This window comes from Anabas testudineus, chromosome 13, assembly GCF_900324465.2.
Source record: "Anabas testudineus chromosome 13, fAnaTes1.2, whole genome shotgun sequence".
NCBI classification, from domain to species: Eukaryota; Metazoa; Chordata; class Actinopteri; order Anabantiformes; family Anabantidae; genus Anabas; species Anabas testudineus.
In genome coordinates this window covers 11,436,837-11,462,488 of record NC_046622.1, presented here as the reverse complement: position 1 = coordinate 11,462,488, position 25,652 = coordinate 11,436,837, and the positions used below count along the sequence as shown (strand labels likewise).

At 41.3% G+C, this 25,652-nt stretch overlaps 1 protein-coding gene across 5 annotated transcripts in view; it reads right to left on the bottom strand.

The window, feature by feature from the left end:
• Positions 1-3,565: 3,565 nt before the first annotated feature.
• Positions 3,566-25,652, bottom strand: part of ets1 (v-ets avian erythroblastosis virus E26 oncogene homolog 1) — a 37,167-nt gene continuing 15,080 nt past the window's right edge. For 2 of the 5 annotated variants that reach the window (XM_026366692.1, XM_026366694.1), the window contains 7 exons: positions 14,745-14,864; positions 13,886-14,086; positions 13,485-13,562; positions 12,803-13,048; positions 11,260-11,520; positions 7,014-7,132; positions 3,566-6,806 (listed from right to left, as the gene is read on the bottom strand). In XM_026366692.1, coding sequence (XP_026222477.1) covers positions 6,591-6,806; positions 7,014-7,132; positions 11,260-11,520; positions 12,803-13,048; positions 13,485-13,562; positions 13,886-14,086; positions 14,745-14,864 — 1,241 coding nt within the window. In that variant the 3' untranslated portion in view covers positions 3,566-6,590. Of the gene's footprint in view, positions 6,807-7,013; positions 7,133-11,259; positions 11,521-12,802; positions 13,049-13,484; positions 13,563-13,885; positions 14,087-14,744; positions 14,865-25,207; positions 25,232-25,652 lie in introns of all 5 variants that reach the window. The other 3 variants (XM_026366696.1, XM_026366697.1, XM_026366693.1) reach the window with 2 other exon arrangements.

Sequence of the window (25,652 nt, the reverse complement as noted above, 5' to 3'; positions counted from 1 at the left end):
ACACATCTCAGACACAACAATACAATGAATGAGAGGACGGGAGGGACAGGTAAGGTTTAGAAGGTGAGACAAACCATGAGACCATAGGTGCTTCAGCTTAGGAGAATACTCTTTTATCTCTGACAGGCATTATTGGTTTGTCAAACAGCCTCCATTATGTTTCATTTGTATGCTTAATAAGAAAGGTAATATGCTATTGAAGACACCAGACCACACCACAACACAAAAATGACTTTTACCCCAGAGGTTTAAGAGCCAAGACAAAGGAGATTGTTAGTGAGTGAAAGTCACTACAGACATACTGAAACACACATGAAAGTTAAAGTAGCTGTTGGTTGGCAAACTAAAGCTTGTGCAAAATTCCCAAAGTAAAAGAACGAACATCTCTGAAAAAGCTGTGTTCTGTTGAAGGTTCAGCTGCTGTATACTGTATTATTCAATGGACAGTCTACATCCAAAAGCAGGGTCATTGGCGTGTTTATGTAATTCAGACTACTTCATATGTTTCACTATAAGTAGAGTTTGTCCTCACATCAAAATCTGCACGCTCCCAAACTTTAATTGAGGCAGTACATTCAACTACTTTGTTATCACCCTGCAAATCATTGTTTCTTGTCATTGTAGAAAGTTCCTTTGAATTGTATTTTTGTGCTACACCTACACCCAACATTTCTTTTTATATCAGTTGTCTGCACAGTGTATATGTAAAACCAAAGAGTCTATGAACCCGAAAGAAGGGACTGTGATCAGAGTTGAAATGACCAGCCAGGACACATGGTATTTATACAATCCCAGTGCACCAGTGTGCAAAGAACAGAGTTATGGCAATAAACCACACTCACTGTTTCTCTTTCTCTTCATGATAGGGTTCATGCCTGAGTATATTCTGTTGCTCTAATTCTCTTTAGATATGGAAAGTCCCTGAACATTGCCTTGTCTACATTGGCATTAAGTATAGAGAACAATAGAACATGCATGTACAACAGAAACTGTGTCTTAAGTTTCGCTATCATGGCCCTCTGGGACACACTGGTCATATTTCACAACTTCTCTGCGTAATGGAACCATTGAGTCGCTCTCTTGTGCGTCACAGGGATTCTCTTTCTATGAAGAAGACCCTAATTTAGCACAGCGAAGATAGATATATTTGTGTTTTATCCCCATAATAAGAGAACGTTCATTAGGTCTTCAATCTGAAGACTGCAGCCTGTTAAAGCATCGTGACCAAAGGTTAAAGCTGATGCAGCTTTTACTGCAAACTGAACTCAGACTGTATAAAACTGCGCCCTTTAATGTAACATTTTTAAATCAAAAATGTCCCTAAGCACTAACGGCTACACAGCATCTTCTCTGGAGCAGCCCGGGTTCAGTGTCATTAAAATATCCGTTTAGCTGCACAGGTTTTTACAGTCCATTTAGATGACAAATGTATGCAATGTAACTTTCTCATCTCTAGATTTATGCAACTGTCTTTGGACATTTATTGTGTACATACGCTTTACTTTAACCACAAAAGCAGTTTCCTCTGGTAGTATCCAGCAACCCTGACTAGTGTGGTTGGTTGAAGAGATAGATGGACAGATTTACTTTAATTGATAACAAATTACTATCAGGACCACAAACCTTTATGTTGCTAACTGCCATGTGTTTTCAATTTGCTAAGAGTGTTTTTGTAATTTGGCACAGCCACAGTGCTGTCTATTATTTCATGTTAATGTTATGCTGCTAATTAAGAAGGTGGGGGACATGTTTGGAATAGGGTGCAACGGCAAACTCTGTGCTACTGAGCTAAAAATATTTAAACAGTTTAAATACTCCTGTCAGTCTGAAAAAAGTTTTTTTTCCTAGTCCTTCAATCACATTCGCAGTTTGTTTTGCTGCAGCAGTCAATCATCATTTATAAGTCAATCCCCCCACCACCCTCCACCCCCCTAATGTGTTTTACTCCCACACAGGAATGGTCTAAAATGCATACGGCTTGAACTCATACTGCAGACAGATGCTGTTTTATTCATTAGCTCAATGCTGATTTTTTTTATGTAGAGCAAACCCATGATGTTTTTTAGCTTCCTACTTCCTGCAGCAGCACAGTGTACAATGATATGCGACTCCCAATCTGCCCTCTAATGACACAATGTTATCTTAAAGCTGGTATAGTTTTTAAATGGCCCCAAAGAAGCAAGTGCGAAAAAAGAAATAGCCGAAAAGCATATATTGTATAGCACATGCTGTTGATATCATAATGTGTTCTGCTTAAATGGGGTATGTGCCAGTGTGGAGAACCCTGCTGATATATACAGAATTAAAACTGAGTAGTGTCATCTGAACGCACAACATCACGTCCTAGGAAGTTCACACTTTTCCATGCACAACACACAGATAAGCCAAATTCTGCAGGCAATTATGATGACTTCTTGATGTCACCTAATACATTCACTCCACAGGTTCAAGTTTGCATTGCAATAGTCTGACCAGCATTTCCTAACATCACGGCAACACTTGCTCATCATTTAATCTCTCTCCTCTCTGTCTCTCTCAGTCATGTTAGGACTGCATGCAGGAGACAGATGTAGCTCGGTAAGACTCTTTAGTTAAATATTTAGGTTTGAAATCTGACAAACGAGCCGCACTCCAGTGTCAAGAGCACTGTAAGCTGCTGACGACAGGAGGTGATACTTTTTGTCAGGAGAGGTAGAAATCATCTTTCTGTGATTTCCAGGTGTGACAGTTCACGCTTTCTGCGCAGACTTCCTCTTTTCTTTATGTCTCTCTTTGCTGTCTTTCACTTTTAAACATGACTATAAATCAGCACAAGCGTTCTTTGAATGAGGCACATGGGGGGGGGGGTGTAGCTTTGTGTCTGGGTTTGGATGTGCAATAACTAGATATGAGTGGTATCATAATGGTTTGGATTTTGTTCAATGTCTGTTGGGACGTGCCATGTCCGGGAAGTATTTAAAAACCTGCCTAGAAATCACATCTGGTCTGGATCATCAGCACAGTGTGAGCGAGGGAGGTGGAACAGGAGAAGAACCACCTGGGTAACCTCAGCCTGCCCTCTGCCAAGAACATTGCCAACTGGTCTGACGGGAGAATGTGGGTTTGATTTTGACAGAAGACAGCTCTTTTGTATTTGCTTTTGGGCTGTGTAGAAAAAAAAAAAGAAGTTTGGAGAAACAGTCCATAGTCCTGTATGTTTCCTATATACAGTGGAATTTATATGAGCCTGCAGTTACAAGCACATGAATGGGTCCCGGTGTGCTGGTTCCGATTTGATGTCACCTCATCAGCGTACGCGGGACACACTCATTAAAACTTTGACACACCAGAGCCTGCGTTCGTTTCAAAGGGAACCTGACCTCTTTGATGCACCAGTGTGTTGATTAGATCAAAGTGCAGATTTGTTTAACACATCTCTGCCACGTTTGGGTTAGAATCAGCCATCAACTTATTGAAAGCATCTATAAATATATGCGGGCATGCATGTGTACTTTGGATGTATGTGTATCAGTATTCTAAGATATGTTTATGAATCAAAGCAGTAACGCCACACACAGTTATGAAATCTTTGTTCACATATATTTTATAACATTTTGAAGTACATTAAGTACACTTTAGAAATAGAAGCTACAGTTTATAAAACCTTTCCAGCAGAAATCATTGATGGGCCAGCATCAGCCTTTTTTCCCCTCTAGCAGACAGGTCTATTCTCTATATAAAAAAAAAAGAATAAAAACAAAAACAAACAAAAAAAAAGAAATCGCTACATTATTTTGTCCTGCGCTACCTTTAAATTCCCATGAAGCACCAGCTGTCTGCGTCTCTTGTCTTTTATAAAATATAAATTATTGAAAAATATTCAAATGTTTGTGAACTAAATACAATAAAAAATGATCTCATAACAAAAATACAGAGACACTATAAAATATACAAAAAACATCACAAACAAAAAAAAAAAAGACTTGTTTCCTTCTAAATCTGAGATATGCATATGCAACAAACTATTGATGTGTATACACTTGCCTGACTAAGGTTCATCAATACACAATACCTGCAGTATTATCTGACACTGAACAATTTCCTGACAAAATAAATTTCAAAATATCAACATTTTAAGTAGCAGAACATTTTCTTTAAGCACTTTGTTTTTTATGACGTGAACCATATTAACATTCTGATCTTGTGTTGGGAAAAAAAACAAAACAAAAAAACAAAACATTTGTTTTGGGGTATTAAACAAAAATTAAAGTATGTTTAAAAATCTGTAAAGCTCTCTTTAACAAAAAAACGCAGACATAAAAAAAATAAAACCTGAATGAAACAAAAAAACAGTGTTTTGAAACCTTGACTCAAATGCAGAAAAGAACAGTACAGTGCAGCTTATTACTTATTAATTTGTATTCATTTTTGTGTGGGATGATGAGCATGGCAGTGGCTCAATGTTGGATGATGGTGGACACGCTCGTAACCAATTAAACACCATGTACACATACAGCATCTCTTTTCTGCACTTGGTAAATGAGTTGTCCTCAAGCTGTGTGCTTTCCATCATATTAAAACAAAAGATAAAAGAAAAATCAACACTTTGCAGAAAAATGTGAGACATTCTGGTCCCTGTCTTCCATCGTTGTGGATGATACCCAAAGCACCGTGGCCAAAGACCTCACATGGGCTTTGGTTATTATTCCTGCTTTGTCTCTTGCTTATTTGTGTAATCTGGGTCTCAATAAAGCATTATGAAATACAATCTGTACAAATAGACATCTCAAAAGCTATTTTCATCCATATGGGTAACATTCAGCCACTGTAAACAATAACATTATATTCTAAGATGATATTTGACTTTGGCATTTCCCATAAGGCCAGTGTACAGCCACTGTTCCCACTGTTGGGAGGAAACTGTTGAATTGCTCAATTGCAACCAGTGAATCTCTATCAATGTATTCTGAGCAAACTGCATAAATATGGATGGAATCATACAGGTGAGTTGCTCACTATGAAACAGTTATTATTTTCTTCATAGAGAAGCAACACACAAACCCAAAATTGAAATGCATGTCTGCCACTAGTCCTATATGTCCGTATTTGCAATCAAGTTTTCAGCTGAAAGCTGCAACCAAACTTGATGGCAGCAGCAAAAAAGTACACAACCCATGCAATGCAGACCTCCAAGCAGCGCCAACTTGCATCGTTTCTGTCAGTCATTCTCTATCAGACCTCACGAGTGATCCACGGATTCATTTCAGTGACATACATCTTCTAATTCCCTCTATTCAACATTGCTTCTATTCATGACCTCTTTTCCAACACTGTACCTTCACACTATGCTGCAAACCAATTCTTCTTGGATAAAACGTACTGCATGACAAAAGAAAAAACACTTTGACATTCTTAGGATCTTGTGAAACCACCCCTGTAACTACTTAGTTTGTGATTTTATTGTACAAACAGACATATATAAGACTATTTCAACACTTCTAAAGCAACACTAGACAGTGACCTGACAAATTATGCATCTACTCTGCACATTAAACATCTCTCCTTATTGTCTCCTGAATTTCCCCACAGATTGTCTATAATTTTCTAATACTGGTGGTATATGCAAAAATGCATAAGTTTCAGTCACAATATGTGTCTCTAACAAGGTGGCAAAGACATACGTAAAGGTGAAAGCGTCAGTTTCTAAAGCAACGGCTACTTTCAGTTGTCTGTCTATCAGACACTTCGGGTATGAGTAATCTCACCAGCTCCTCACACCCCACAGAGCACAGGGCCAGTGTCTATAGTGTTGTCTGATAACGAATCAGCACATTTCAGTTAAAGCCTCGTAGAGAAACAGAAAAGTTAAACTTCTAATGGCATCTAATGTTTGGTTTCACTGGAATACCTTCATTGAAAACATAAGCAAAATACTGTCCAATATATGCCTGGTAGGTGTACTCCGGGTGTCCTTAACATCAATAATACAATACTGGCGTAAGCTCCTTAAACGACAAACTATAAACAACACTTTTTGGTCCGAGCTGACAACTCTCTCCTTGCAAAGAACGCTCATGTAAATATGACAGTATACCTTCCTCAGTTCAGTTTAGACTTTTTGGCAAACATTTTTGCAGCGGGAACTTTCCGCTTGTGGTCTGCGTTTACCCCAAAAAAACGACAAGAATCATTTTATATTCCCCGATCTCTCTCTTTGTTGTCTCACAATTTCTGTCTGGGTCCTCGTCTCTCCCCGCTGTGCTACTTAGGCAGAACATAACCTGAATTCTATCCGGTTGCGCTCCATCTGCCCCAAGCTGCTAAACAACAACAGTATATATCACACATACGCACAATCATACACACATGCACGCACACGCACACATCTCAAATGCAACAGGGTATGAATACCAGCTTTTGGCTTGTGCCTTGCAAACATGGTCTGAGAAACAGGAGCTCAAAGTTGACAAAGACCAGAGATAGTCATCTGAAACATTTTGGTCCCCAAAAAAACGGTTTACCGGCTATCAAACAGTTAAGACTACTTTATGAGCCCCAGTCCATTTTGGCTCCTTAACTTCTGTCTTCACTTCCTTTTTTCATTTCTGCATTCACTCGTCCGTATCAGGCTTTACGTCCAACATTGCATGCAGCTCCTCAGGAGTGTACCCCAGTAGGCTTTTTAAGTCACAGACAAAGCGGTAGACGTAGCGTTTTCCCGATGTCTTGTGGATGATATTCTTGTCATAGTAGTAGCGTAGGCCACGGCTCAGCTTCTCGTAGTTCATCTTGGGCTTGTTTTTCCTTTTGCCCCACCTCCGGGCGACCTTAACAACAACAACAACACAAGTACAGGGAACACTGTGTCATAAATTATGATTTATAATCAAAGCCGCACCAACAACTTCAAAATAAACAACTATAAATGGACACAAATGCTTTTGAAGAAAAAAGGAGACATCGTGTCCATCTGGCTAACTACTTAAGACCTCCCAGCACGTGTGCTGGTGACCAGTAGGGTCGTGACCTCTCACCTCATCAGGGTCAGAAAGTTTGAACTCCCAGCCGTCGCCTGTCCAGCTGATGAAGGACTGGCAAGACTTGTCGGTCAGCAGCTCTAGTAGAAACTGCCACAGCTGGATGGGGCCGCTGCCTGCAGAACAGATGGGAGAGGGACAGAAGGTGTGCATTTATGTAAGAGTTGTTTACACTGAGGAGACACAATGTTGTTGATTTAAACGCTGGATGTGGGGGATGAATTAGCAAAGTGTGAGCTTGAGTAAAACACATCAAGTAGAATCCACATTTGTTCTGCAGAGCGCCACCATAGTACATTTCATTTACTCTACAGTATCCTGACGCTAAAACCCGGGGGTGTTGAGACAAATATTTGTGAAGAGGGAGATTTCTAGTTTAACAGTACAGCAAACGTGAGACACATTGGAACAACAGTGGAAAAATGTACCGGCAAGAATAAGGAGACTGAAAATATCTGCAAGTGAAAGAAACAATTCAGGTCAAAGATGGATACATTTATACAGCGTCTACTGCTTTGTATGACAGTGTTAAATATTCATGCCAATTATTCACTTATGTCTGAAGAGGGACATAGTAAACCTTCTAATCTGGGTCAGACTGAAGTGCAGCAGTGGAACCAAATGTCCTCCTAAATACAACAGTCCCATTCATCATGTATTCCCTTGTCTGCCAGTTGCCCTGTGCAGTATTCGCATCTAGAGTCTGCATAAGTTCCATACCGATGAAATCACTAGTTTAAAATAAGAGGGGCTGCCTTCAGTAACACGTTGTAGAAAGTTGAAATGCAGACTGTGAGAGAGAGAGAGAGAGAGTGGTTGCCATGCTATCTATGCAGTTATAATAGAATGCATTTTTATGAATAATCTGTAACACAAAAACCTTTGTGAAACCCAACTTTGGTGTTAATACAACACTTTGTGACATCTCATGGAAATAGCAGGGAAAGGAGAACAAAGGCAACTAAAAAAGGTTGGTTTTGACTGAACTAGATTCAACGCAGCACTCTTTGATCTTGTGGTTTTTGTTTTTTTTTCAGCACATACACTAACCCACCCACTTTTGAGGCTCGCATGTTGAAATCACACCTGCCTATGCAGTATACCGCTTCAGCAAAACTGAAGCTAAGCAAAAGTCACCCCTCTCGAGTGTCTCAGAAAACCAAATGTACCCTTATACAACACAAACAATAACTTGGGTGTGTGGGCTGAGAACTTGAAATGGTGCTTTAGAGCCCTCTTTACCACTGCTAGTACTGGAGAAGGTGCATGACAACAACCATTCTGACTTTGGAAAATAAGTTACTGTGCAACACTGGGTCTCTTTCAGACAGAGAGCTGTGACTAGCATTCCTAAAGCCTGCTACTGTAACAGCAAGCCCACATAAGGGTAATACAGTGCCATTTTACCAGCCCCCATTCTCTCACGCCAGAATGTAGACGACCCTTTGAGGAAAAAAAAAAAAAAAACTTTCCAAAAATATGTTACAAGTCTTTGTGCACAATGGGCCTCTTTGAAAAAGCAGTGTGGCTAAAAGGGCGATGGGATGGGGGCTCGGTGACCCATGGCATGCTAAATGAGGAGTGTTTATAGCACAAGGGTCGGTTTCTGATTGGGCCTGTAACTGAGGATTAATAGTTGGGTTAATTTTGCAACAATAATTATAACTTAAAAGCTCTGCCTATTGTGATTATCATATTATTACCACAGTGGCAGGATTCAGCTACTAGTTTAAATCTAGTGTGCATATTTATATGTTTGTACTTGTGAGACAGAGAAAAAGCAAAGTATCACGATGCAGTCTGAGAGTTCTCCATGTTGTAAGGTTGCATGAGGTTACTGTAGACAGAGGTGTAAATGGTGAATTGTCACAGGAAACCACGGCGATGACAACTGGAGCTTCACTTATCTCTCTGCAGTCTTATCAGCCTCCCTGTCCTCGCAACAAGTGTCACCTGTCACCCCATGACTGGGACAGGAAGCTGAGAAGAGCACGCTGTCACAAACATCGATTTAAAATTTTTACAAAAACCCGTTCTTTATTTTGAGGTTTGATGTTATGTTTTTGTTTGAGGTTTCTCTTTTTCTCAACCTTCATTCCCTCTTCCACCCACACATTTGCACACAGGCATACATGTACACTCAAAAAGCTGCTTCCCTGTTTGAAAGACTGCACACTTGCACTGCTCCTAATAGTGTTAAGGACCAGAGTAGATGGTATGACATTTCCCTCTTTCAGGAAAATTGGCATCTTTTAGTATGATGTCTTTTCCATATTTCCTTTATCCCCATTGTGTAAATGCTGAGAGGAAGCACATTCTCCTCAGTGAGACTACACTACAGTGCATTAAAGACTTATCAGACTTTCACACATTAGCTCTTGGGCCTTGGGTTGTGTTGTAGATCTGCAAGTTAAAAAAACCCATCAAATTTAAATATGCACAAATCTCAGAAAGCTTTAAATGTTTGCTCCGTGCATCATGTTTGTATGCATTTATTTTTAGTTTCTTGGCTTATGTCACTTTTGTCAAATAGTGTAAAGGGAGCACAGCGTCTAACAGTAACTTGAGGGGTTTTAAGGCTCGTCCTCTCGCTTCATTATTTGATTATATGTGCATTACAACATCTTTCCAACATCATTACGGATGAATGACTCATTGTTGTATAAGAGACTTCTGAAGTAATGACCATACAAATGACCAATTATCTTGTGCATACCAACTTTGGGACAGTCTATCAAGTTCTGATGTATGCATTGTTAGCAACGCTGAAAAATTTGCCTGGATTTCCCCTTTTCAATGCTGCCAACCTCACAGCCTTGTGACTGTAATTTAAACATGGCTGAAAAAGTCCCCTAACGCTTTAAGAAGTGATTCAATATCTGCACTCTGCACTGTTTAACTGTCTTCACAATCCAATTTGTATACAGCAATGCATCTCATAAAGAATCAACTAAGCCCTCTACATGACTACTGTACAAATGTTTTGTATTTATTTCCTCATGCACCACATGATTTGGAAGGTGTCACGGCATAAAGTGATATTGAACAAGAGTTTACACAACATCAAAAAAGACTGCTTATATCAATTTCCTATATAGTTTCCAAACTCCAGGCAGTATTTATAGCTCAGTGTTAGCATACGCATCTTGTTAAAAGTAGGAACAGTAGCAGTTTTTCTTTTCTTTTTTTTTTTTCTTACACCTTTACAAACCAAAAACCATGACAGATGCTAAAATAGTGCATTTGCTTTAGAGAAGCTTGCAGATATCTCCACATCTTATTGAACTTAGAGAACATTCACACACCAGCTCTTTGAGCATGTACGAGTATGAAGATGCCTCATGAGATCAAGAGATTATTTTACTCTGGTGCTATGTGCAGGGGCAGGCATAATTTCTATGTTTCGCCAGGGTTGCTAGGACGACCTGGAAAAAATAGTTTCAGATGCAGGCTGCAGATAACAAGGTAGATGAGAAGTAAAGATAGAAAGAGAAGAAGAAGAGTATGGAGGAGAAGGTATGAGCAAAATCTATTTTGTTTCCTGTAATGTGCATGACTCGGGCTGCCTTTTTTTTTTTTTGGCTCTAAAAGCAGTGCATTTAGGCACCCCCACATTTTGCTTTTGCAGAGCAGCAATAATTGTGTTACAGCTGCACTGAATTGTATCTTTTATAAACTAAATCCTGCACTTTGTAGAATATGTTACTGAAATTTAAAAAAGTGTAATGCTGAATTTGAGATATTCACCACTTTTCTGCCCAGTATAATGGAGACAAATTAAATGTTGTTTGTAATGCTGACAGTTTTGTCAAATTACATTTGAGAGCCATAATTTGATACTGTAATACATTCTGAGTATACAACTGTTAATGTTTTAATCCATGCTTAATAATCTAGTCTAAAATCGTTCGAGACAATGGATTTTTTTTTCCTTTTTCTTTTATATTGTACAAGAGTGAACATCAAGAAACACGACATTTTCTTACACTGTGTAACTATTAAAGTTAATAATGGATGCATTTCTTTTTACGCATACCAGCATCAGGGTCCTCGAATTGTGCGTGCTGTCTGACTTAAATGGAGCAGAGCTATAATTAATGTTATTGGTTACCTTGTGCTTTTCCTGCTATGACATTTAAAAAAAGTCTGCTGTGAAAAGGGTCCATGAAAGGCTACAGAGTGATTCAATATCCTGACACTATACAAATTATACTGTAGAGACTATGACCACATGATCTTTTACCTGTGTATCCTGCCAGGGCTGCTGCTGGGATGACAGGTTTATCCTTGCTGAGGTCTGAGCGCTCCCTCACATAGTCTTTGAAAGTGCCCTTGGGCTTGTGGCCGTGCAAAGCAGTGGGGTAGTCTTCTGAGTCAAAGCTGTCATATGAAGGTACCCGCTGCAGACTGCTGAATGAAGACTGGCTGCTCCACGACTGGGTCAGTCGGTCACAGCTCTCAAAGCTCTCAATGCTCTCAAAGGAGTCCTGGCCACCTAGCTTACCTGAGAGGACAGGGGATGGGAGGGAGATAGAGAGGGAAAAGTAATTGTAAATAAACAAGTTATATAGGTGTTAATGGAAAAAAACAAATAACATTAAGGCTGTAGACTTCAACACGGCAACAATATTTAAAAAAGTGACATAAACAACACAATAAATGATGCACCTTCTCACTGGCATATATGATTCTGTATGGTGCCACGTCTCTCTTCATTTCACACCTCATCTCACTTGTACAAGCACCATTTGGATTTGATTTTAAATGGAAGACAATCACACAAATTGCCTTGCTATTTTTGACCTTGGGAAAGATAAGATGAGTCTCCCAATGGTGAGTCATTAACAAATGACAGATAATGCAGCGTCTCAATTGTTGCTGAAACCTTCAACTGCTCGAATTGAACCCACATGTGGATATCAGTTGTGCTACAAAATATGTTCCCATGTAGGGAGAGCACAAGACAACAATCAAAAGCTTGGTGTGTGTGATGCATGTGGATTAGGCCTTATACCTTGCAAGCAAATACTTAAAGCACTGAGAGAAGGCTTGCTCAGTGTATATGGCACATGATATTTATTTTTATAGTTGATTTTTTTTTTTGGAAGAAAATCATAGCTTTGTAGCTATAAATGTAATCTATGCTGTTAATTCCTCTATGAACTATCACTGGGAGAGAAAACAAGTCTATGCCCTCAGAAGAGAAAACAGTTTCATGAGAAAACCCCACGCTTGCTAACTGAAGATGACACCTCTATCTCTTTACTCAGAACCTTAAGGTTGAGTCGAGGAAAAGAAGCCAACAGAAAGAGAGAGAGAAAAAAAAATTGAAGGTTACACCACTTTGACTGTTTTACATAAAGGACAAGGCGGCAAGAAGAGAACACGTTGTGGCTTTGGTTCGTGTATCACTGTGACAAAAACAATAGAGTTTTCTTTTTTTTCCCAACCCGGTCTAGAGTACATCAGGCAGCTTTGCTTGAACCACAAACCAACCAGAGGGCCTGCTTTTCTTCTCTTCTAATACATACGCACTGATGTGGCATGACAAGATTCTGGTAGCATCAGCACAATAACACACATGCAGACACCCTCAAAAACACTTAACATTTAGCTGCACCCACACAATCACATGCACGCACATATGGACATGTTTATGAAGCGCTCAGTCCAGCCTTTACAATATACATGCAGCACATTCGCCCTGCAGTGCCTCTTAAAACAAATCATAATTTTTGTGCTTAACTCGCAAATCAATTCCTTATAACCATCATATGACCCCTCACCTCTGCTGAGGCGTCCCACACACATGTTGTCAGGGGATACCACCTCCTGTTTCACAGAAAAGTAGTCTCCCTGCAGCGGGTTGAGAGGCGTGTCCCGTAGGATGACAGCAGGGTATTCACTCTCATATTTAAGCGTCAGCAATTCCTCTGAACTGATGGGATGAAGTGTTTGATAGGACTCTGTGATGAAGCCAGGCTCTGAGTATTCAGAAGGAGGGACACACTGAGCATGCTCAACACCGTAGCCTAGAGACACAAAGGGAAAAGGGTGTAGATTGAAAGCAAAGAAAGAAAGAAAGCAAGAAGCAAAGCAGGGGAGGAAGATCAATCTTAGGGGAGTGAAGTCATTATGTCTCATGCTCAACCACTGCCCAAATGTGAGAGTGTGAATAGTCCATAATAAAACAATGGCTTGAGTGCAGAAGATGAATCTTGTACATTTTGGAAATAGCATTGAGGTATAACCTCAGCAAACCTTACAGTGTTGCTATTTATTTACTATGATATGTGGTTAATATGCATCTATTGCTGCAGAGATGCAATGGTGATCATATTCTAAATCCAGATCCTCTCTTATTCACAATAAACCACTCCTCTTTTTTTTGCATTTACATTCATATTCCAGGCAAGCACCTTATACTATTACACTGAGTAACTGAGAATGAGTGTGATGAGTACTTACTGACAAAGTAGTCTGAGGTATAACGGGACTCCTGGAAGTTGGAGGTCAGTCCATTGATGGGGTAATGTTTTGTATCTTCTTCATGAAAAATAGATAGAAAACAAGAGTCTGTGACCTCACCATTGATTTCATGTATCGTGTAACTGCATTCAGCATTATGAAAAATTAATGACCTGAGCTAAACTGTGTCTTCCTGTTTGTCTCCTGTTACTATAGCACATGCTAGCAGGGTCCTAAATTTGTACAAGCAGTGACATCACCCTAAGTGATGAGAGTGTTTCTCACGTTTAATATGTGAGATAAAAAAAATCTGCTTAGGCCTCTTATTAAATCCATCTCATAATGCACAAAATACTGCATTTAGCAATTGCAATAATGGTGGCAGTCTAATGTGGCCTTACCTTTCTGAAGCATTTCTAAATGTTCCCAAAGGATGTCACCCACAAAGTCAGGAGCTAAGTCCAGGAATCGTTCTTTCCCCATCGCACACAGGCTAGCTCCATTCATACAGAATTTGTCAAAATCAACGTTCTTCAGACTGAACTCATTCACTGTCCACGTTAGCCACTCAGCCACATGGTTTTCTGTCCACTGTCTGGGATCTGAAGAGGATCAGAATAAGTGACCGTTATATTTAATGCTATTTTAAGTAACTTGGAGTAATAGAGCTGTATTCACGCTCTATGTACTGAGGTGCCTACAACTACACATTAACTCAAGTATTTTACACATGACTGTCACCCAGGACTGATTGAAGTACAGATTAAATTTGAACTAGTTCCTCTGAACTGCACTAACTGCATCATCAGTTTTCAGTGTAACAAGCTCAACACTTTGGTTATGATGCCAACTTTCACAGTACCTCTGTGGTAAATACATTTATCAATACCAAGTCAAAAACAAACAGAGTGGCAGCGGTGGACACGAAAAGCTGTTGTAATCACAAGTCTGACAAGACTGCTTTTGCATGACTGTGGGAAGCATCCATTTAGGAAGCTAAATGATTATTTGAATCTGTATCTGTGTTTTGATTATCTGCATGCTGCCTACACTGAAATATATATGTGATGTACAGTTACTGCTAGAATAACCTGGTTTTCACCGAATTCTCCTAAAAGAAGCCTTCACTGATCTAAAACAGGCTATAACATGAAAGGATCATGAAATGACATGTGCCCCTATTGAGATGACTTTGCAGGCTCATTCAATCCCCCTAATGACAATGTTAATAGGGACTAATGAGAATTCAAGCAGTCTTACCTTTGGGAATACCCAGCCGCTGCTGTTCCTTTGTGAAGCCACTAAAGGTAGCCTTCAGAGCCTGCGACATCATCTCTTTACTTCCTGGAGTTAGCAGGGGGACATCTCCACACTCCGGATCTGCCAATAATAATTGCAAAGTACATTTATTATCATTATATTTTGAGCAATATTACTATCTATTTTATTTTGGATTGTAATACTCATATGTTAATAGTATATGCAGTTTTAATTACAATAGACAATTCAGGCTACAACAATGCATCCAGTGTATTTCATTTAACAGAAATGGGCGCTAATTGAACGGAAAATTGAATTCAGACAGAGAGAGGGTGAGAAAGAGAGACTGAATGTATTTCAGTTAGATATTCGCAAAGATACACACACATTCAATCAACGAAGTGGTATATGATCATGATCAACAATGTGGCTCCACAATTATACTCTGTCTAGACAGACGCTGTCTCCATATCAGGTCCAATCTATTTAAAAAAGACCTGTCACATTACTGGACCTGATCTGTTTAAAACCTGTCCGTGGCTCATTTTGAAAGACAAAAAAAAAAAAAGTTTCAGTAGGTGGGATTTCAGATCTTTGGCAGATCTCACTCATCTGACACTTGCATTAAAATAACCACACAAGTTCATTTGCAAATACTGCAAACACTAACCTCTCTCCTAACCAAACACCCTGGGTAAGATAGCAGTGCCTAGTGCTCATCAGTGACACCATGACCCTTGCTAGCCCTCCTACCATGTTGGCCCTACACAGTAGGCCTACTGTCACCAGACCAAGCATGGGGTCAAATATTTCGAGAAGTCAAGGGTCGAGGGATGAAGTGATGATGTCACTATGGCTGCTTGCGGGTGGCTAGGGGAGTTAGGGGTGGGCTGTCCCGAGGGTCTCAGTCACACACTAGGCTTACTGTTCTCTGCTCAGAGCCAGTGGGCACCCAGTGGGGAACAGAGCTCCCTTTGATGGCTTTAAACAGTACCTGATGACTCGCACTCATCTAATTAGATTGACCAGGCTGCAAAAGTGTGGGATAAAGGGGCAAAACAGGCGACATGATGAGGGGAGAAGGGGAAAGCCCTTCAGGCCACTAACAATAGAATAGACTGCTAAAACCTAATTGGGCCAAGACTCAACATATGACTTGTAAATAGACACAGAAAGGCCCATAGAGTTCCAATAAAGTGGCATGACTTATCATTCAATCTGCAAAGTGTCTGTGCTCATTTACAAATCAAAAACCAACGCATACATGTATCACAATCTGTTAGACTCTGCACTGTGACATAATGGCATTATCTTATCTGATCAACTTGGTGGTGGTAGTGGTGGTGGTGGAGGGGTGGTTGTAAAGTGCACGAAGCAAAACTCCAGCAAACCACATCAGGGCATCAGCAGCTTAAGGTACACACAAAAACAAGTGTTCAATCAGGTTCTGACTATTGTATCTTGTTTTTCTCATTAGCTCATCTTATCTGCCTCAATTGCACGTCAATTAAAATCGTTAAACATCTGATCACGAAGGTTTGGCTTGAAGGCAAATGAGGTTGTGTCACTACTCCCACAGCACCACCATTTGTTGAGCCCAGATGTTCTGGCATCTCCAGTGACTGGTGGTTTTTATCTGCCAGCAGTACACTGGGGAAACATACAGTTCATGCTTGTTTTCACCACTTGCTGACGTCTCGACCTCGTCTGGAATGCACAGCAGCTGTCCCTCCTTCGCGCATGTAACCAATGTCTGTCTAGCTGTTTGTAAAATTAGGTCTCCCAGATTTCCTTTTTTTTTCCCTTTTTCTTTTGGTGCTTCTTTTTTCCCCGTCGATTTTTTTCTCTTGCAAGAGAAACTTTGCAACCTTGCAGCAGACCCAAGACAGAGGACAGATAAGAGCTCTTTGCTTCTTCGTGTGATTCAATTAAGGCCTGTAATAATATAATGCACTGTGTTTCTGTTGTGTTGCAACAGAAAGTTATTCATTCTGGTCAGAAGTCAAAGCAGGGTAGAAGAGCTGAGAATAAACACTTTCACAAAGTCAGATGAGACCTCAGTTAAACTATTGTCAGATACAGCTCGACCATCAAAATAAACTGTACAGTTTCACAATAAAAATAAGACCTGAGCGAGCTGCCTTTGTGTAAAATGTGCCCCTGACAGCAAGGATGTTGAGGCCTCCATTGAGCTCATTTTTCCTTTAAGTAGTCTTGGTAGTTCAAAAACGTACATGTTGCAAATGGCTGCAAAGTGAGATGGGACTGGGGCTCAGACAGTCTGTGCTTTGATGTGAAAGCAAAGACGAAATGTGGCGGTGTATTTAAGCTGGATCGAGTGGAGTTTGTCTGCACTTTCGAACTGCCTGCACCCCTCCCTCCCCGTTGCTTTTATCAACCCAGTCCCAGCCTGTACTTGCCCACATAGACTTGAACCCACTTTAGCACTAAATCCTCCATCAAAGACACTCAACACCATCTTGCACGAGAACTACCATTAGGCACTCTAAAGAGAGAAATGTGTGAACCATGATTATAGAGAAAATTCAAATATGAGCTGCAATTTGTGTGATTCCTTTTGTTTTTTTATTTTGACTTACTTGCCACCCCCACTCCACTTAGAAAGTGGAATTTTTATTTCCCGTGTTGAAGCAATTCAAATCACAATGACTGCATTCTAAGTCTGGACTGTGAGGCGACAATGTAACTACACTTTCAACAAAACACCTTACTTTCCTTATAGTACGTGTATACATTGTTTTGTCGTATTTTTGTAAACTGAAATCTTAAAAACATCGAGCAGAGGTCACAGTGATGTTGAAATACCTAAAATTGCAGTGATAATAGCGCAGTCTCCATGGTGAATGGTCCATATGAAAGTTATCTGCAGCAGAGGTAATGTACAGTGTGCATCCATTAGTGAGAGGCGAGCTTGGATCTAGACAGTCTGTAGTAAATGATGAAGTCCTGATAGGATTTCAATGCCTGTGAGTCCCATTAGATACAGAATGGTCAGTATGTACTGAGAGTTAGAGCATCCACAAGTCATCACTTTCCACATTAGACGCTGTGGGTCTGTCCGCAAAATGAGTTCCATCCACTTAGCTCACGAAATGTGGGAGTGGGTGTAAATCACAAGCAACATTATGGCATTCGAATTTCACTAACAAGACTCCGAATAAAAAAACAGCATCTGCAGTGAAAAGTATAAAATGAAACCAAATTCTCAGAATGAAGCATATAAAAAAACAAGTCAGTCTATTCCAAGAATCACTAATGAAGTAAGACTGATGTTTAGTCTGGATGTACAGTAAAAGGTATTGATTAGTTACTCCCATCAGAGCCATGATATCAGTAATGGACACTCTGCTTATGTGACAGTGATATTTCCACCAGCGATTCTCACTGATTGTGCACTTTTACTGCCCTGTCCTTAAGGCCAAGCCCAAACCCAACCTTAGATGGAGGCTTTATTCGGCACCTTAGACTGTTAAACTGACACACATATCGACACACGTACACATAAGTAAAGTAAATTAGCAGTCTTCCTTGCTTGTGCACCAGAGCGTGAGCATGAAATTGGGATTTTTGCAGCTAAAGCCAAACTCCATGGGGCTGAAACATGCAGGGATGGGCAGGGCAGGACAGGGCTGGGCTGGGGAAGATAGCAAGGGAGAATCTTGGATGCATGAGGGTTGAAGGGGGAAGGGGAGGGGGTCACCAACTTGTAATACGAGCCCATCACTGGACAAGAGAACCGGGGGTGGGTACAGAGAGGGAGAGAAAGAGACGGACCAATGAATGGGAGATCTCACAAAGCTCCCTCTCTTCTCCTTGTCTCTGGAGTGACATCACAATGGGATCAGTGCCATCTCCCAGCCTCTGGCAGAGACTCATTCATTCATAAAGCCTGGCCTGCCGCCTCCACTCAGAATGATGCAATGATACAAGCAGAGCAGGCAACCAGGCCCAACAAATAAGAGACAATATGCTTTTTATCATGAGATTGAGCTATAAATAACCCTATAATGTTTATCCAATGAGTGGGTGTGTGTTGGTGTGAGGAAGAGAAAAAAAAGAGCACAACATCAAAAAAGAGTGAGCAAATTTAGGTTTTTTCAAAAGTGAAATATTTCAGTTATCAGTGTTTCAATGCTATTCTTTGCTCAGGTGTGTGGTGTTTTTTTTTTTTTCTTTTTCTTTAAAGAGTCAATTTCCTGTGGCTAAGTTGCCACTTCCTGTGGGAAGTGAGGTAAGTTGTAGGTTCAGGTGCCGGTCAAACATTTCAGATCCACCACCGAGGCCTCATAACTTTCTTAAAGTAGACAGGTGCATATCAGTAGGGTTACATCAAGGTGCAATGAAAAAGAGAAGAGGTCATGGCTTTTTGCCAAGGGCTTATAATCGGCTCTTTAAGGCAGACCAGTCTATCCACAGCAGACCAGGGGTGACAGTAGTAACTAAGAGAGCCTTTGATGGAGATCCATATCTGAGTCCCTGGTCTGAGAATGAGGGGTTATAAACCCGACCGACATAAAGGGAGCCTATTCAGTGGCACAGAGTGATAAAGTAGTAGCTGAGGGCAGCGGTGGAGGGAGTGTAGGAAGACGGGTGGCAGTCTAGCTCTGAGAGGGCTGCTTGTTCTGTCAGTTGCTCCACTGTTTAGATTTCCATCTCAATGTCGGGGACCAGAAATAGAAGCGTAGGCCTGGTTCAAGCCAAGTTGAAGAAGCCAGACCAGACCTAGACCCAAGTGTTAACCTAAAGAAATCCAAACCAGGACCATCCCACCATCACAGCAGCAATGCTAGAACACTACTTTTATTCTTAGGTCTTTACCAGTGGCTTCTGGCTGCCCTTTTAAAGCGCCTGTGGTGGTGTAAAGCAGCTGTATGGGACAAAGCCACTACTGCTGACATCTGTCTTTGCCATGAAACTGGAGTTGTCCAGGACCATCACCACCACAGACACACTGGCTACTGAAGCAGACAATAAGTGAGACTAATACCCCCTAGCTGCCTTGCTGTCTTTCTTTCTTTCCACTCTCTCCATCTCTAAAATCATATTAGCTTATGTTGTGAAAGTGCAATGACTGTTCTGTTTATGCCAAAGTCTCAACGCTTGATATAGCATTACCTCTGAGTTCGAAATGATCCTTGCCATCATCAACAGACCCTAAACATATTTTTCCTAAAAGCATAATGGAAAACTTATTTTTTTCCTCTATGAGAATGAGGGAAACATAGAAATTCAGCATTAGGCACCAGCAAAGAACTGGCAAATCTCAGACAACGTTTCTATCATGTCCATATACAGTATGTTAAATATGTATACGTTCATCCACCAGTTCTTGGCATGGGGTGAGAACGGGAATACACAGGTGAGCTCTACTGGACTGCAGGCTGCAGGTGGTACTAGTCTAGTCATATCCAGGATAGCTACACTCCCAATTTCCATCTCAGTTGTAAACAGACAAGGGATGTTCTGGAGGAACTGTTTAGGCATTAAACCAAACACACGACAAATCTGACAAACAGTTTACTCTCTGTGTTGCATTTTTTCCACAAAACATTGTGCCTGCCCCATTTTTAGTCCAAACTAATACATTCTACCAATGTAAGTGTGAATTATGTGGCACAACATACAGCCACACATCCAGCTACATTGAAGCAAGCGTCGCGCTCGACCAGTCTTTTCTGTATTATGTGTGCATGTACGTCTTGTAATGGCTGGGTTTAATTATACAAAATACATATATAAGAGTTTGTTGCTTGTTTGAAGGCGAGCTATGGGAGACAGATGGATACTTGATAAATAAATTCCCCCCAGACCGCAGTGTTTTCATGTTGCATGCTTCGCATTCCACCTCTGTTTTACAATCGCTAATGTGCTTCTCACAGCTTTTTTGTTTTCCTCTAATGTGACCAAAAACGACTTGTGGTCTAAGTGGCAAAATGGTTTCAGCTCAAGATGATGAATTGGCCTTCTATTTAAAGCTCAGTATAGGCTCCATGGCTAATAGAAGCACAAAACATCAAACATGTGGCCACATGTCTCTCCCTTTTTCTTATTTAAGAAGTGCTATTTTTCACAACAACTCGATACACCTCAGAAATGGCTGCCCCGTGCTTATTAAAACAAGTAAACCACAATTTGGTAACTGGAAAGACAGCTATCTATCTATCTACATCTGAGTGTTTTGCAATGAGAGATGGAAGTGATTTCTAAAACATGCGAATATCCTCGCAGTTGTGTAAACTCATGTTCACCTTGTCATCTCTAGCGCCTTCTCTCTGTTTCCCTCTCTATGTCTCTCTCACCACACAGACACACATACACACAAAAACACGCACATAGAAAGGCACAGACGGGCTGTGACTCATTCAATCAAAGAATGACTGGACTTCAGAGGATCTTGTGCTGCCTCATTTGACAGTGTGACTGGTCATGATGAAAGCAATGACCATATCTTGTAAAATTCCTGCTCACTGACTCAGTTACCTTGTAACTATGCTTTAAACAAACATGTTTCATGTAGCAACGGAGCGTAGCTAATAAGCATTTCTTATATCCAAAGTCAAAAGACAGTGTTCCATAAACACAATACAGAAGTTTGTTCTCCGAGTAAAATTTTCATTATGCTCTAAACATGAGTAAAACTTATTTTGTTGTGTTAAAAAAGGAGGTCAGCCTAGACAGACAAAGCTAAGGAATCCAGCTGCTTTTGCTTTTCATAGCTACTCCAACAGCAGCTTAAAACTGTACTCCCCTCCATAGCAGCCAGAACACATGTGCCTCCCATTTGACTGCGTCACTGAGGCCCAACTCACGAAAGCCACAGTGTTGCACCTCTACCACACAGCCTGCCACCCACATAAACACACCTTTCTTTATCTTTCTTTGCTTTGGCAGGCCAATCAATCAATACAATGGTGATGCTGTAGGTCTGACACACATCAGGTCTTTGGCTGTGCCCCATTTGTCCACCTGACAATTCGTGCTGACTCGAAAAGCAGGTGGTGTGCCTCAAACACAGACAAAACATGAAACAAGGGAAGAAAATCTAGAGCATGCATTAAACAAAACGAGTGACCTCCTCTTGTGGACAGCTGAACATCAGTACTTAAAAAAAACTGCTGTCTTTCAGGACAGTTAACTGATTTGTTAAGCAGACATATTTCTAAAGTAGCCCAGTTTCCATTCCAGGAAACAGCGCTCCTAAATGTACAACCATAAAACAGAAACAGCAACAAAGCCAGTTAGAAAGTACTCAGGATGATGTGGAGATCCGTGGGTGGCTGTGGAGCCATTTTGGGGAACAGTCTAGCCAGTTAGAGTTCAGAGTCAGATTGGTAATGTAAGGACAGGAGAGGCCTGTGGTACCAGAAACCAGTAAGCAAGCCAAGCAGACGCACAGTCGAACAGCTGGTAGCGTGTGGTGCAGGAGGCGTCTAGTGCCATGACTCAGGGATTACAAGCAAGGAATGACTGGGGATGGGACAAAGTGCACTCACCAGTACCTCACCATATACCACATCAAGGTACCCTGGCAGAAGCCCATGTGGCCGACAGAAACATGTCGAAACAGAGGAAGAAAGCGAAAGAAGGGGAAACACTCAAGGAAGAATGGTGTGCGTGGGTGGGTGAATGATTGAAAAAGGTTGTCTGTTACAAAAAAATGGTAATGACTTTTTTTTTTTTACTCACCAAGGACATTTGACAACCATCATACCGGCCAAACTTTGGAGAATCACTCTCTCCATCCCACCCATTTTTTTCCCCCGCCTCACCATATGCTTACTATTTAGCAGACTGCTGTATCTGGTGCTAACACACCTTACTTTATGACTAAGCTTTACAAGCAAAGATTAAGGCGTGTTTTCACCAGGGAAACACTGTGATAGGACCCACACAGTAAAATGGTTTAATGTTTATATGATCAACACAGCAGATGACACGGCTGAATGAAGCAGCAAAGACTGGGACACTGGCTGAATGGTGGGCATAACCTATTTGGTGTGATACAAAGACATCAAATTGCAGCATGAGGAATAAAGAAAAACAAGGTTATTGTTGAGTCTAATAGTCATCAATTTCACTAGTCTCCATCCAGTTTGCTGACAAATACAACCAGCACAGAGAGGCCTGTTGAGGAAGCTGGTGTTTGCCCTCTAGGCAAAGAGCTGACCTGGTCAAACACCAGGCAATGACTTCATGCGTGTCATGTACATTTCACCGACTAATCAAGTTTTAATCTGTCAAACCACATCATCCTCAGTTTGACACGGAGCACATCAGATGACAAACTGAACGGTTTGCTCTGTTAGGCCCGATTCATTGATGGACCACATCAAGAAAAGCCCGGATCACCCAAACAGTGTTTGCACAGCTGCCAGATGGCTACGCACACACAAACATTGGCATATATTACACTGCGCTACTGAAGGAGTGCTGACAAAAACAAACTGAAGCGAAAAAAGCTTATGTAACTCCCTCTGTTCTGACTCAAGAGTCATTCGCGCAGCGTGGCTTGTGTGTGCTTGTGAGCACACCGTATGTGGCAGGTGTGGAGCGAGACGCCTTATAAGGGCTCTCAGGAGAAGCAACGGGCATGCCAGTTACAACAATCAGCAGAGTTTTGATCAGATAAACGCAAGCCTCCCCCTCAAGTTCCTCCTATCCCTCCACGCATGCCACCCAGCAGGGCATGTTCACAAACATTCCTGTCAGTCACTGAACCCTGACCCGATGAACAGAGAAGGAAAGTAAAAGAGGCACAACACACTTAAACAACGTCCGTAATTTTACAACCCAGCACCTTCCCTGTTAGGTAATGTTCTTTCCTTTACTTTTAGAGCTTCTCGGCAGAGCTGACAGTTTTGTTATGACTACATGATGCTTTCAATAATGAGCTACCATGATCTGGGCTCCGCCGAAGTAAGTGTGCTGTGTCAGGAATCGACTACTATGACACCAAACAGAGGAATAAAAGCTTGGTGGAACATTAGAGGCCCTGTTTGGGTGCACCTCTGACCCTGGCAGTGTGTGAGCGCTTTAAAGGGTATTAGATCTAAAAGAGAGGACAGACCTTGAGTAAGCTGACACTAGCTGCACTTCCGTCAAAAAGGAAAATAAACAATAAAGAAACCACTTATGCCTGTTACACTATGTGGCTGCAGGTGTTTGGAGGTTAAAAAAAAAAAAAGAAAAGACAACATCTGCAGTTCCCACAATGCCATAGTTCGGTGTTCGCTTGTGAAAGGCTGTAAAGTCATGTCCACTGGGAGAGCTCCTACTTTCAAGATCTAACAAATCAACAAATCCATTCTGGTTCAGTATGGAGTGCTGTCTGTCAACAGGCAAGCAGCCTGTCATAGTGCTTTACACGTCTGCAACACATAAAAATCATCAGTGCCGTGTCTTATTAAGATCACAAACAGCAAAAAGACATTTGCGGTCCGTTATCTTTCAAGCATGGTAATACCGTGTATATACCAGGGTGTTTGTGTGAAGTTGTGAACAGCTCCTTGGCAGCCTCAACTTGACCTGAGCGCACCCAAGTGAGCGTCAGCAGGAGTGAGCATTGTGAAATAGTTTTGCAAGATAGTGCTACGCTTTGGCAACTTAACTGCAGCTGTCAGCACTTTTTATACGTGAGTTTGAGAAATATGGATCTCTCAATCTATGCTCTGTGCAGGTATTCACAGCCTTAAGAAGATGGTTAATGCGGTAAGTCACAGCTCCTTAGTGGGTCAACACTAGCAGTTAGTGTCAGATGTATCTATACTGCTTGCTACTTCACTAACAGGCTCGACACCACCTGAGCTGCAAAGGCACAGGGGATTAGTAAATGTAAAAAGCTGGTAATGCAAATCACCCGAACATGCCACCATGTGGTAACACTGCTCCGTGTTAAAACTGAGAAGTGAAACCACACCAACTTTTAAAACCAAACACAAACAGAGTTCACTGTTGTGGGCTTCCCTAACTGTGCCATGGACTATCCCTGGAGCAAGCCAAGTCTTCCGGGCACTGGAGTCAGAGGAGCACGCCTCAGCAATGCAGATTCATCACCTCAGCCAGCCTCTCCCTCCCTCTGGAAAGTCAGTTTCAACCACTGAGGAGGAGGAGGAGGGGAAGGTAGAGAAGAAAGGAGGGAGGGAGGGAGGGAGGTAGAGGAGACAGTGGGGTTGGTCTGGAAAGGGGCGATTAGGCACCACCACTGCCCGTCTCCCGAGCCGGCTGGGCAAAGTGCCTTAGCTCTCACAGAGTGGTACTGAATATATGGGTCAGAGATGGCTGCTTAGATGGGAGAGAGAGGAGACGGTGATAGATCCCCAGTGAGATCAAAGCAGGATGAAAGAGAGAGGGATACCATTTGTACAACAAACCTACAGAGCATATATCAGTAGCTCATTTGAACAAACCACCACCAAAAGTGAATGGGACGAAACCTGACTTACACTGGGATCCATGTACAAGCAAATCTGAAAAAAGGGGAATTAGTTTAGAGCAATGATTAGTTTCAAACAATCAACATCTGTCTGACAGTGTGTCAGCTACATCAAAGCATTTTAAAAAACATTGATCAATTCATGTGCACATTTATATATTATTTACATGACATAATTCATTGTAGTTCAGTGATGACTGTCTGCAAAGTGAGCGGAATAACTTTCTTTTCTCATGCTGGCACGTTGTCTGACTTTCAGTGTTGCTAAATAATACAAATCAGACCGGTAAAAGCCGGATACATTAACAACAATAAGAAACATGCACATACAGTACAGCCCACCCAGTGACTCCTGCGTGTTGTCCAATATTGAGCAACCAGCTCCGGCTTCACGTTGAAATAATGTTCAGCACGTTATGTCTCTCATCTCATCTCATCTCATCTCATCTCATCTC